Here is a 14,602-nt window from a genome sequence, read left to right on the forward strand (position 1 = left end):
CACATCTAACAAAAAAAAAAGCCTGAAGGAGTTGGATGAAGCTATAAAGGTTCAGCTGAAGATTACCCAGCTACCAAACAGGGAGGTACTGGTACTACCACCTACGAAGATATTGGAAGCATATTGTGTTGTGTAATGGTAGACCCTGCTGCTATATGGCATCACGAAAATTGTGACCAAGTTCCAAATTGCTGATCTGACTTTCTGCCACATTTACACACAGTTGCAGGGCCTCAATTGTTTCTCTTCCTATTGACAACACAACATACATATACAGTATCATTTCTCACTATTGATTTTTTTCTTTATTCTGTAGTTCTTTATTATTATTATTACAATGTTATTATTATTATTGTTATGATTATTATTTACTTTTTATTATAAATTTTATTTACTATTATTATTATTATTTAATGTGGGTCAGTGACCTGTGCCCGGGTGGGCTAATCCCCGTAAAACAAAGCTGGGCGAGCTATTTACTAAGAGAACCCTTGTTAGAACAATACAATATTATCAGTGAAAGGAATGCAGTATAAGCTTGGGGGTAAACAAACTAAAATTACTCTACTGTATAATTGATGATAGTTAAATATCTTGAGTTACCAAAATAGAAAGGATAAAAGAACGATGAAGGTCATGGGCTGTTTTGAGTGACAGAGAGATACAGTATAACAATACTGCCAATATTTTTTAACACAGGAGTATAAAGTCTTATTTGAAGTACATATGAAGAGTAACATGTAAATATTAAATAATCATATACATATAGTAATGGTAGCATTCTAATTTCTACATTGATATATCTTCAAAAGTTATCTATGGTATATTAAGTTTAGCGGGCCTTAGTGCACAAAGCTGGCAGTAGATGACAGGGCAGATTGTTATGGCGGCCGGCGTCGCTGATTGGCTGAGACGAAGTGTTATGGCGGCGGGCGTCGCTGATTGGCTGACGGTGGAGATTTAAAGCTGGCCGCTGTTACTGTACAGGGAGATTTAAACTCGCATATGTATATTAACTAATTTTCAAGCGATTTAAAGTTTACTCTGATAGTTATCCCCAGTAAATAATCATGGAAGATGACAAAGAAGGCTTAAAAGACGTCATCTTAGAAGAACTGGCTCGTTTGGGCGTACAGGAGAACCCCAAAAGAAGCAGCCATGGCCAGGGCAGCAAACTCCTGGGTATTACCAATTCTAACAATATATCCTCTAAATCCGGTAAATCTAAATCGAAAGGCAAGAGGAGTCCCCGAATATCAGGATCAAGGAGTCCCCTCAAACACCAAGGAAGTAATAAAGGGGGACGGGAGGATAGGAAACACACGGCCCCTAAGTCACCATTCTCATCAGCCAAGAGGAGGGCAGAGCAGCGCAGACAACACAGTAAAGACAATAAAAAAGTGAGTTATATTTACAACTTTATTTACAGACCAGCTTATTATTCTTAGGCTCTATTGATATTTACGATTTTTTTTACAATCATTTTTACCTACAGTACTGGCTTATGATTTTTAGGGTCTACAAATAATAATTAGGCTCTAATGATACTTCCAACTTTTTTATGGACCAGTTTATGATTTCTAAGGTTTTTTGATCCGTTAGTGTCAATGAGAAAAAAGGACTAGATGTGGTTAATGCACATGTTGATGCCGTGTTTGTGCTTCTGTTGACAAATGCTTCTCAAAGACTTTATCGTACCGTACCCAACCAAGACTAAATGGTAAAATTATATTTTCGGTCATCCCTATATTTTTTTTTAATGTTTTTTGACGTGTTTTGAATGATTTTGATCTAACCTAACCAATGTAACCTAACCTAATGTAACCTAACCAACCTAGCCACAAAACCCATAACCATATCTAACCTAATGTAAATTCTTAAGGTTCCCCAGATTACCGAGACGATAATAATACCAATTAAATAACCTAACATAAATTAACTTACCTATCCTAACCTAAACTAATATTATATTGGTAGATAATTCCATCCTAGTATTCTGTAGGTAGGTAGTTAGGTAGGTTTATTTAGTTCCTTTTATCTTTCAACAACTCATACCTGATAATATAAATAAGGCAAAATGATGTCACAGGAAGCGAATACATCACCAATATTCACGTTCAGGTGAAAAAAGTGAGAAAAACGATAATAAGAAAATTGCAATTCCTCCTTGTTTTAGGGGGATGAAAATTAGATAAGAGTGAACAATGTCTGATACAGTATTAGCAGGAATAAAGCCATTGATCTGTTTTATGTCTGTTCATGCTAAAATGAAGTATTGTATTAAGAATTGTGTAATCTTTTCACACAAACAAAATGCTTATATGAAAGAAAATTAAAGTATTAGGATTCATTCCAAGGTGTGACTTAACATTTTCATTAATTTTAATTGACTTCTCTCTGTGAAAAGGTAAGCAGGCCATAATCTTCATACATTTAGGGCTTTGACAAATTACTAAAATCCCTCAGGGAATTATGTCTGATTTTAGCAGGCACATAGGATAAAATTTTTTTTACCTTTAACGAGATTATACAATAGACTAACATTTGCTCCTCATGGCAGGTGTTTGGTCGTGAACTGGGAAATGTTCCATCGGTGTGTGTGTACTTGTCAGACGGCATACAAGTAACAGTCCCGGAGTTTATGGTGGATGTGTGTAGTCTCATACGGCGGAATATTACGGTGGAGGGGATCTTCCGCAAGGCTGGGTCGTCACAAAGGCAGAGTGATATTAAGGTGAGTAGTCTATAACTCCCTGTTTGGCTTAAATGATTTAGGTGGATACAGTACAGTGAAGATATTCTCTAGTTATCTTTAGACAATGGTTCCTCTATTGTACCAAGTTCTGTAATTGGTTATATTTTTTGAGTGCACGAGTACAGTACAGTTTTGCTTATACAGTATATTTATACACATAGATGAACCATACTGATTTTTGTCAAGGTTACATGGGTCAGCCATTCCATTGATGATTTCAGTTTTAACCTCCAGAAAGGAAGATACAAAGACATACATTGCTTAACATTAGTAGATGAATTATATCAGGAGGTACTGTACATGTCAGTGATGTGTGTAGGCAGTTAAAAGTACAGTAAAATGCTATTCTTGTTATGAACTCTTATGGTTAGTAATGTACTTATTTTAATGTGTGGTTTTCTATGTTACTTTTACAGAAATTAATAGATAGTGGCAACAGCCTTCCCAACAGCGTACACGTGGTAGACGCTGCTTGCCTCCTCAAACAGTTTTTAAGATGTCTTCCTGATCCAATTTTATCATCTGAGGTCCACTCCAAGATTATCAAGTTAGTTCCATGAGATAAAAAACTGAAGTGACTGAAATGACAAATGCTTGAGAGTAACTTGTGTGGTAAATGGGATGTAGAGAGTGAGAAAAACAGAAATAAATAGATGTGGGAGTGAAAGGAGTGTTGGGCAGAGAGCATATGGGGTCTTCTCTGTTGTAATGGATGTATTGAGAGGATGAGAAGTGATAGCTTATATAAAAGAATGTAAGTCAGGGTTGGGTAGTAGGAGGTAGAGTGGAAGACCATACAGGTGGGAGGATTGGGATAAGGATCTACACCATCTACTGTAAAATCTGAAGTAGTACAGTTGTCAGGTTTTTTATTTCTGGTTAGTGTCCCCTCCCTGCACCCTCCACAATAAGGTAGGATGGGGCTTGGTTAGTAACACACTGAGGTGCTTTGCTGGACATATCTCTCACTTTGCTTAATTTTCCTGAAAGAATTATTCATAGCTTATGCATATAAAGTTACACCTTTTGAAAAACTCAATTTCTGCAATTAATTTAATTAATAAGATAATAGCTTATGTCCTGTATAAGTAATAGGGGGTTTAAAGATAAAATAATTACAAATGTAGATATGTTACTTTAGCTTTAGGTATATATCTAAAGAGGAAATTTCTTCGCTATTTTAACCAGGATTCATGGGGTCATTCCCATTGATCAAAATACAGGTATTCCCCGACTTACGACAGGGTTACGTTTGTGGACCCTGACCATAAGTCGATTTGTTCATAAGTCAGAACAGTGTTAATTCCAAAGGTTAGGTTAAGTTAAAGCACAACCCAGCACATAAAAAAAAAACAAGACATTAATATCCCATACATAACATATAATGTAAATAAAGTGATTTGAAACAATATAGAATAATGAAAAAAAAAGGGGGGTGGATTTTAATCACAAATTTTTGCAATGAATGTATTGGGATCCCGTTTTTAAGTGCGGATGATTGTATGTCGGACAATCGTAACTCGGGGACTGTCTGTAATGAATGCAGTCTAATGAGTGCATTATTTTCTTTCCTTACAGATGCATGGAGCTAGCACAGGAGACTAAAATTGAGGCCATTCTTCTGTGTACAATGTTATTACCACAAACCCACAGACACACACTTGTGTACTTGATGGATGTAAGTTGTTGTACATTGTTAGGGAAAATTGTGGACACTACAGTAATGTTTTGGTGCTGTGCTGCCATCTGTGTATTAGCTTTTTGTTTGTTGTAGTATTCAATGACTTAAATTTTGTTTGGTAAATTCTTTTCAAACTTTTTCAGAATGTTATTCAAAGGAAAATACATATCAGGTTTACTTTTGTTGGCTAGCTTCAAGGTTTTAAGTTTGTAGGTACTGCACTGTACTCTGAATTTGTGATCCTGATGGTGGGTTGGGGACTCAAAGTGGGATGATTGAGTAAACTGGGAGGAAGAACTTTAGAATTATGGGTTTAGAATTTTCCAGTTTAAAAAAAGTAATAGAACTGATTAATAATAGTAGGTCAAATAAGCTGTACACGAAATGATGAATCCATGATTTTATTATTACCGTGTAAGAACTTTTAATACACTGCGTATGCATGTGTCATACATGTGTGTGCATTAAGTGGTCTTTATGAAGTTCTTATGTATGATCTATTATGAAGGCACTGTAATATTAATATCCAACATTGCACTAGTTCTTCTCGGATGTTGTGACTACAAGTAGCAGCAACCTGATGGATGCACGCAACCTGGCAATAGTGTTAGCCCCAAATCTCTTGCCAACGACCATAACTCTACCCTCCACCAGCAGTTGGAAGTCATCGACCCAGTTTTTGACATGTGAGGATGCCATGCTTGCCACCAATATTGAAGTTTTGCAGGTACATAAATTGAAAGATTTTTATGTTCCCTTTTTGGATAGTGGTATCTTGAAGGGCAGAGCTCTCTTACTACTGTATGAGGAAGTTTGTTGTAAAATGGATGAATTTCTTCAAGGTTTTTAAAGAAAAAGGTGGAGCTGCTGTTCCTCACATGATATCACAGTATTGTACAGCACTTGTAACTCATCAACATAGATTTTTTTCCTCCTTGACTTAAATGAGTTTGACAGACCTTAACCTTAGCCATAGTGGACAAGTAAGTCTGAAATAACAGTTTGGTTCTTGATAAGTACCTTAAGGTAAATTACCAAACACCTGACAACATACGGTACTTGAAAACTGTGGGTTACTAATCCATATTTAACTATTTGCAGCTGCTGATTGAGAATGCTTCACTGGTGTGTCGCTTGCCAAGGAACTTAGCATTGGCTCTTGAACATAGAGAAAAGAGTAAGTCAACGGAGAATCTAATTGCTACCACCCAGCCACATACTGCAACTAGAAAGAAGCGTCGCAGTGCATCAATACACAGTCAGTAATCACAGTATCACAGCATAAAGTTTTCTTAGAGACAAATCATTATTCTAGACTATTATCTCTAAAATGTATGTTTCTTGTATTAACTTAAAAAAGAATGTTAAGTGTTTGTTTGAACATTGCATTATGAATTATTGTAATAATGGTTGAATTCAGTGCCTATTATATTTAATTTATAGTACTGTATGTATATTAACATACTGATTTATTAATATATTTACAGTATTTGATTATCAACTGAAGAAAATCACTTGTGAATCTGAAGAATTTTACTTTTTTAAACTTTGCTGTACTGTACTGTATATTTGTTTATAATGTTAGGTGTTATGAACTGCATTAAACACAGAAGAGTACTGCACCAGTATCACATAATCTCATTAATCAAGGATCAGAAAATTTTCATAAATTAAACTTAAAAACAAAAAAGATGGAAACTTATACTTGACCACTATAGTTTATGTCCATTTTTATTACTGAATTAGAAGGATTCATTTTGTATATTGTATCTGTAGTTGCAAATTAAGGATTTGTGGAAGTATATGTTGGCATTTGTATGTATTGTCTAAACCTTTTCTAGTCTATTTCTCTTCTTGTCTTCACCTCTTGATCAACCTCACATGAAGATAAAACAAATAGCTATGTATAATATATGTACAGGTATCTAACTTGACGTCTTCACGAGTGTTTAATATATCTGATTTACAAATTTTATATCCGTTTTATTGAGTTCTTCCAGTTATTGTGAATTAATTTTACTGTACTTACGTTTTGTTTTTCATCCTCTTCCTCCTCTCCATTACCACAGGGCTGATGACAGGTCTGCGGCGTGTGGTCGGTCATTCGAGAGCTGATTCGGGCTCTCCTCTCCGAGCAGCTGGGAGTGCCGAGGAACTGGACTCCCTACACTTACACCCGGGTATAGCACTATCCCCAATGCCAGGAACAGAACCATCACCTCGAAAACGCAAATCAGCTGACGCGTTTGACCTTTGCCTAGAACCTACGAGGTGTGTTGGCTTTATGGCTTATTAACTCTCTGGTGATGGTTAGAAATGTAATGCATGTCCTGTCAGCTTCTGTAACTCCTGTGATGGTAATGATTATTGAATGATGAGTGTGGGTGAAGCAATCTATCTGTCTATCTATCTCTCTATCTCTTTCCATATCTATCTATCTATCTGTTGACATACAGTATTCACTTCCATATTGTTTGAACCAGTCATCTGCCCTCATACTATACACATACTGTATTTGTGCAATTTATTTCTTGGCCTTTTCCTGTCACACACTACATTACTCTTGCATCATAACTTGTCTCCCATTCTTGTTTGGGATCGTTCAGAGGGCACAGAAACCTGAAAGAAAAGATGGTAATGATATGATGAACAGTGCAAAATTACTGTAGAAAGTGAGAACAAGGGTAAGAAGAGCTAGTAGAAGTATTACACATGCAAGTACAGTACCATGTAAGTGGAGGAGGAATAGAGATACAGTAATGGATAGATTGATGTTGTTTTTTATTTTAATTTTTTTGTTTACATTTTTATGGTGGTGGGTGTTCTTAAAGCCACCCACAATTTTAATACTGTATAAATAACTAAATATTTTGCTTATCAACTTCCAAAATTAGAACAATCCTGATATACAGTACAGTGGTCCCTCGGTTAACGAGCGCCTCGGTTAAGGAGATTTCGGTTAACGAGCAACCTTCTAGAACGGATTGTGCTCGTTAACCGAGGGACCACTGTACAGTATATACAGGTACAGTACAGGTATGCAGTTTTTGTGTGTACAATTTTTAAAAAACTATCTTGACAAAACTGTGTTGAGAAAATATGACACAACAGACAAAATATTTTGACAACCCGACTGAGACAACAGCAGTCACAGTGTTTCTCTGAAATTCATCAAATCCTGCAAGTAAAGTCAGTTTTCGGAGTGACTGTACTTGTGCTAAATAGGGATAATCATCTTATTAAGCCTTAAAACACAACTGTCAGCTTCTGTGACAGTAAAAGAATACAGTACAGTATACGTATAGAATATTGTGAATAACAATAGGCTCATTAATACTTTGGGTGGCTGGTAACAAAAGGAAGTCTTACCATTTTGTATTAATGTCACAGTTTACATTCAACTGATGTCTGATTCATGTAAGTGGTGACAGCATGTTTAAGGTGTGCATGTGGAGCTAAAGTGTTGCAACAATATGGTGAGTTTTGCCAGAATAATAATATAATTGGTTAAATTGGCTTCAGGTCTAATAGGCCCCAATTTAACCATACCTCGCCATAGGATTGCATTCTGTTTTTAATGGTTAGGTTAAATTAGATTGGGACCCATTTCACCTACAGCCAATACAAATTATGTAAAAGAAACTGGCTTTCTAAATTTAATTTGAAGTGCCATTAAATTCCATCTTCTACCATCTGACCCACTGCTTTCTTCTTTCTTCTTCATTTCCCTCTTCAGGGGAAGAAGTGCTTAGATCTAAGGCCAATTATTTTCTAGATTCAGAATAGTTGAATGTGAAAGCCACTGCTGAACCCCAAGCTACAATTTCTCAAACTCCTTGTGGAAATAACCAAGTCATATGAAACCCCTTTAAAAGTTAAATTTTTTTGAGCCGATTCCAGACAGTGCATTTCACATATACTGTACTACAGTATCAAAAATATGTTGATATCAAACAATAATATTTCAGGAACAAAATAATCTCTAGAAGTTCATTTCCAATCATTTAATTTTTAATGCAACCATAAGGAGGTGCTCCTCCCAAGCCCAAATTTACCAGTACCATGAACTTTGGCATAGCTTGTTGTTGCCACCTGTTACTTACATTTATTATATGACTAAAAGGATCTCCACTTATAGATGCATACCGGTAATCTTCATAAAGTTTAGGACTGAGATAATTACAGCATAACAGTATTGGTTCCTTAAGAGTTCATCTCCTTCACCCTCAGTCCATCATGAATCAAACTGACTTAACCTCTTCTTGGTACTTAACCTTAAAGTAATTCATGAGGAACACTGTAGAGACATTCAAACCTGATATGTTCTGAATCTGGAATGATAGCTGGCAGTAGTCATAATCCCCCGCCCAATGTTGACCCATCTGGTCAATTACTCCATCAGTTTGGTGAGTGGCAAGGTGTTGTGTTACAGAGGCCATCAAGCTGGTGTTGACGTCCACCCTTTGTTTACACCTCCATCTAGCAAGAGGGCCAAGGTTGAACTTGCGGTGGACACAGTTGTTGGGTCTTCTGCTACTACCACTAGTGCTGTGGATGCTGCATCTTCTGCTGTTTCTGCTAGCCTTCCTCTTCTTGTTAGCACGACCCCTTCACTTACTGTGAGTATGCTTACACATGAATATTGGCACTGTTCACAAAATTGCAAATTAGAAAATTAGGGAAGACTTCCTCTGCTAACAGTCTCCCCACACCCTCACCCCATCCAAAAAATCTAAGACGACAGAATATTTTGTATTATTTAATGATATAAAAAAAAATCTAAACCTTGTAAAGAGACATAAATGTTCATGAACTAACATCTTATTTTACTTGGCTGTTGGAAAAGAAAGTCTTATATGAAGGGTGATAATGCTTTTCGATTGCTTAGTTAAGCTTCAGAAAGTAAATTTGTGACAATACCATGTACTGTTGTATGCATGTCAACCTTTACTGTACCTCTTTTAAAATTTATTATGTTTACTGAGTACCACAAAACCAGGCCAATTGGGCTCAACCCAGCCTAACTATTGGAAATGGGATCACGTTCCTAATAGTTCGGCTAGGTTGGGCCCAATTAAAACTGGAGCCCATGTCATCTGCAACCAATGACCATACTTGGTGTAAGAACTGTGCTGTACCCTGTAGTTCAGATTTCCTTTATGACAAGAATCTTTGTTCTGGTACTCTTACTTATAATATGCTTATTGTTTCCATTTAACCCATATAATTCTCGGTGTAACAGACTGAATTATAATACAGGTATTTTAAATTACAAATCTGCACAATAATGCATTTAAGGGTCTCTGTCAATCTGTCTGGTGTGCTGTTTGTTCACCCTGAGTGAAATTAGTGCTTGAATTTTTGGCCATACTGTTAGCAAACTTTGCATGTGGGGTGATGGTTCCCTGGGTGTGATCAAGGGTGACAATGAGAGGAGATTCCATTTTGACTTAACGAGGGAGCTTAAAAGTAATATCAAACATTCACCAGTACTGTCAGCTGCTGGTTGTTGGTGGGAGGCAGGTGAGGCCTCGGAGTCATCATGTCCCATAATGTCAAACAACATTGAGACTGACTTGAGTTTACATTAAGAGGAGTGTTGCATTTTAAAGAGATTTAATAAGTATCTTGTGTGTAAGACAGTGATAAGCTCTTATAAATTTTATTGTACTATATTGTAATGTTTTTTCTATGCCCTCAATGCCTATGTCAAGGGACTTATGATTTGGAGCTGTTCATAAGTACAAGTGTCCCAGTCAAGTCTGAGGGTGGGATTTCATAAAAAAAAACATAAACAGTATATATATATATATATATATATATATATATATATATATATATATATATATATATATATATATATATATATATATATATATATATATATATATATAAAGTGCAAAAAATTAATTTTTTTAGTCTCATTTATATATGCATCTCTGTATCATCTAATTGGGTTTTCAAGTTATTTGGTTAATATTTGTTTTGTTTTTTATACTGTTGACATTTTGTGGCAAGTTTAGTTGCAGGATTAAATGGTCAATGTCAGTGTAAATTGACAAAATTATGTTCTCTTTTAGATTCATCTGAATTTTCAAGCTGTACATGCCACTGTTGTAATATCTGGGGTGCACAACATGTGCTTCACAAACACAGCTCTAGATTTCTTTTATTGTTTTCCTTGCAGAAGAAGCAGAACTTTAAGGTGGGTCAGCCCTGTTTCATTCGAGAGGTCACGGGCTCACGGGACATACTCGCCCAATCGCCTGGCCGACCCTCCCTCTTGGGCAACTCCAAGCCGAGCATCAAGAGGACCACTTCTGCGAAGATCGGAACGTTCCCCAAATCCCCGAGCACTAACGTACACACAGTCCACGCTGGTATAAATAGGAAGAGTTTAGGTCGAGTTGAGTCTCTCAGAATTGAGCCATTAGGACTCAATAAGGTAGGTTCCCATTTGAAGACACAATCACAGGCTACTTCATTGATGTCACCGGTTGTTAGGCCAGTATTAAAGCGAAGGAGCTGTGATATTCCACTTAGGACTGGTGTCAAGAGAGTGAGCACATCTGAGGAACCTGTTCGGGTTAGACACAGGAGTAACATTGGCAGGAGGATGAGTCAGAATGAACCCGATGGTGCAGACGTCTCTACTCTGGGGCCACGTGGAGTGCCTGATGGAGCAGAATGTACTCTTAGAAATCAAATGGTACCAAAGCCCAGGGTGAGTGATTGTATAGAAACACTGGAGCAACACTATGATGATATCAAGTCTGTTGTAAAAACTATGGAGGATGAATATGATAAGAGTAATGTCCAGCAGATGAAGGAAGTATATTTCCCAGATAATTCTTCAACATCTGCACAGAATATGAGTTACTCAGAAATGATACAAAATGCATATGAACGTATGAAAGTAGAGACAAAAGATCTTGGAGTCAGCCCATCGGATAATTTGTCTAAAAGATTGGGAAAGGAGCTCAAAATTCGTAATCGGAGAAGTGGAGAACACAGAGTGATAAGGTCTCCCAGTGAACGGAAGATTGGCACTATCAGACGTCGATCAAGGGAGTTGGTGCAGAATGCTGCCAAGAGCCTTATTAATGTGGAAGATACACCTACAAGTAAATCAGTTCAGACACCCAAGATGAAAGGGACTCTGATGCAAACACCAATAAGTACCTCCTTAAGGAGAGGGAGACCAAATTCTGTGAAGTCGGGACTTCCATTTGTGGTGCGGACCTCTGCAAGCAACAACTCTGATTCACCAATGCAGTTTGAAGAGACAACACCGACTAGTGTCGGTCGCAAGGTAGTAATAAGTAAGAGAAATGATGACTCGCATCTTAGAGGTGAGAGGAATAACATGTCTAAAGTGTGCCAAAATGAAGTTTCTCTTCAGCAACGATCACGAAATATGAACATCTCTAATATGAGTGGTGATGAGAGTTTAATTGGCAGCTTCCTTGAACAGCTTCCTGGGCCAATGACACGGAGGAGATCCAGTCTTTTATCGTTAGTTTCTAATGTTTCAGCATTTAAGCTTTCCTCCACAGAAACCTCTCTTACTGATGAATATATTAGGGGGGGTGGTAATTCTTCAGCACATAAGCAGCACAATACTTCAGGGGGTGACACTATGGAAACTAACAAGCAGATGGAGGAGCATAATAAAGAACAGTTTGAGGTCAAGAAAACTCAGTCAGCAATGATGGCTGTTCCTCAGTATTATATGTCTGGTTCTGGAGAACAATGGCTTTCTGCAACAGAATTCATTAACTGTTTACCTGTAGAGGACCAAGAAGTTTCAACAGGGGATGAAAATGTTGGAAGACCATCACTTGCAGCTCTGATGAAACAGAAGAAAGTAACTGCCAATGTACAACTTTTCAACAACCTTCACACGGATAGTCCTTATCAGCTACGGCGACAGTCTAGACTCCGTTACACTCCTCATCAGCTTCCCCCAGAACGTTCTTCAGTCTCTGATCGTAATGGGATCAGACTAAGTTACTCAAAGAGCATGTCTCACCGCTCGACTATGACGCCACGGGAACTACTAAAGGTTAGGCAGAAATCATTACAATTTGATAAACCTCCTCTCAACCCTGCAAAAATTGCCGTAGTATCGCCATTAAAGGAAAGTACATGGCTAAACATTCAGAGGGAACATTCACACGAAACTCCAAAGGCATATAAGGGAGAGGCCACAGCTCCTCGGTCACTGTTGAAAAAGAACGAGGCAATATTTAAGACCCCAGAGTCTCCCGTCACCTCTGGTTTTCCCAATGTTAGTAAGTCTCCGGCATCCCCCTTTATGACTCCCTCTGAAACGTCACATAATCCACCAAAGCTGCCGCCGCGTGCTTCCATAAGGCCTTCACCTATCAGGATACAGTACAGATAATTTTCTTACACTGGTGATCTTTGCTGCTGGATGAAGAGTAACTGGAAGTGAGCTAATACACACACATGATCACACACTTTCTCTTCATCTGTTGTTATTAATTCATTCATTCTTTCAACTATAAAAGATATGTTCCATTATGATACTCCCCTTCCATCTGTCCAGAACAAGGCCCCAAATCTGGTTTACCCTTGTCATTTCACACAAGCCAGAATCGCCTATCAGCAGCACAAATTTTTTTATATAATATCATTTTATACCCAACCCTGTTTACACACACACTGCTGCTTCCTGAATGACATCCCCCACCTAAGAAGACCTTGCTGAGCTCTTTGCCCAATGTTCCTTCCAATTCTTATTTTTTACTCACTGCATTCAATTTATCCCACATATTGGCCTTATGCTTATTATGTCTATCACCTCTGATTTGCTCCATCCTCCTGCATGCAGAGGCCATGCTTCACAACACTGCCTGTATTATATGGCAAATTCGTCTGTGTATTGCTTAACCTTTACTTTTATTAATGAAGTTCCTTATTATTTCTCTTCTAATAGAGATGTGCTGTTTTCAGGATCATTTCAATTCACTGTAAATTTGAATCATTACATGTATTTCATTATTAGGAATTATTGCATTCATATCATGTCTGAGTTCATTGTTTGATAATTTTTTAGGCTTTTGTGTTTTTATATTTTTGTTGCCCAGATGATATATTGTGCAGTTTTTTGTAGTTCATAAATATTTTTCATGGGACCATGACACCCAACAACTACAGTAGAGTTCAGAGTTCATTCTTTTATATATATATATATATATATATATATATATATATATATATATATATATATATATATATATATATATATATATATATATATATATATATATATATATATATATATATATATAATCATGAGGCTGTAGGTAGTTTTCAACGCAGTACAATAGAGTACAGTATATACTGTAGATAGCCATGGTTCATTCTGTACTGATGTGAAATGTGATCCTTCTGTGTCTTTCTCTATTTAAGACAATACTATTATTTTAATTATGTTTTATAAATGCTATTTGAATGTGTGCCATACTAAAAAAAAGTATATTAACTCTTTTCTCGTGTAAATTGTTAATAAATTACCCACACTTTCATCTCATTATTTTTGGATGTTAGAAGATTCAATAAAGAACTAAAATATATATATACACCATTGATTTATGTTTACACCATTACTGTTGAGCTGTTGTACTTATTCCCAGTAACAGTAGGAACCCAAAGATGTGGTGGTACATGACTGTGATTGTTTGGTATTTTCTTGGATGGGATAAAGAGAAGTGACAGTAAAAGAGGTGCAAACTTTGGTGAATTATGATATTGATGAAAAGAAGGATAAACCACTAACCTGACCTAACCCCCAGGAAGTACTGTATTGTTTTTTCTTCAAAGACAGGTATAGTACAGGTATTCAGAAAACATAGATACTATAGATAATCACAATACAAACTACAGTACTTCATAAATGACTGTACTAACTTATGTAATTTAGATACAGTTTGGTTACGTTAAATGCCTCAACTTGTACGCTACTCTTCGTTGATTTCCTTTGAATGTCACAACTCCTGTACCCATGGACCCACTTATACAAGAGGCTGAGAAAGTGTGGCATATCAGGAAAGATTTAAGGGATAACATGAAGATTAAACGGACCCAAAAATTAAAAGAGAAAAAAAAGGCCACGTTATCCCTCGAAATTCAAGATGTTT

General features: G+C 36.8%; 1 protein-coding gene across 2 annotated transcripts; it reads left to right on the forward strand.

The window, feature by feature from the left end:
- The first annotated feature begins 957 nt into the window (after positions 1–957).
- On the forward strand, positions 958–13,630 carry LOC121868425. Of its 2 annotated transcripts, none has more exons than XM_042369055.1 (9): positions 958–1,400; positions 2,561–2,734; positions 3,172–3,302; positions 4,334–4,433; positions 4,978–5,163; positions 5,538–5,694; positions 6,506–6,707; positions 8,869–9,055; positions 10,624–13,630. In XM_042369055.1, exons 1-9 carry the CDS (start codon positions 1,071–1,073, stop codon positions 12,841–12,843), a joined length of 3,687 nt encoding a protein of 1,228 aa, XP_042224989.1. In that variant the 5' UTR covers positions 958–1,070; the 3' UTR covers positions 12,844–13,630. The 2 variants fall into 2 exon arrangements, with proteins under 2 accessions (XP_042224989.1, XP_042224990.1); XM_042369056.1 differs by having other exon boundaries at positions 8,920–9,055.
- The last annotated feature ends 972 nt before the right edge of the window (positions 13,631–14,602 follow it).

This window comes from Homarus americanus, unplaced genomic scaffold (assembly GCF_018991925.1).
Source record: "Homarus americanus isolate GMGI-L3 unplaced genomic scaffold, GMGI_Hamer_2.0 scaffold19318, whole genome shotgun sequence".
Lineage (NCBI taxonomy): Eukaryota > Metazoa > Arthropoda > Malacostraca > Decapoda > Nephropidae > Homarus > Homarus americanus.

Bases quoted from the DNA above. Each gene is read 5' to 3' on its own strand.
- LOC121868425 (XM_042369055.1), top strand. From the start codon at position 1,071: ATGGAAGATGACAAAGAAGGCTTAAAAGACGTCATCTTAGAAGAACTG. The intron at 4,434-4,977 runs GTAAGTTGTTGT...ACATTGCACTAG, and splicing joins CACTTGTGTACTTGATGGAT to TTCTTCTCGGATGTTGTGAC. The intron at 5,695-6,505 runs GTCAGTAATCAC...CCATTACCACAG, and splicing joins TCGCAGTGCATCAATACACA to GGCTGATGACAGGTCTGCGG.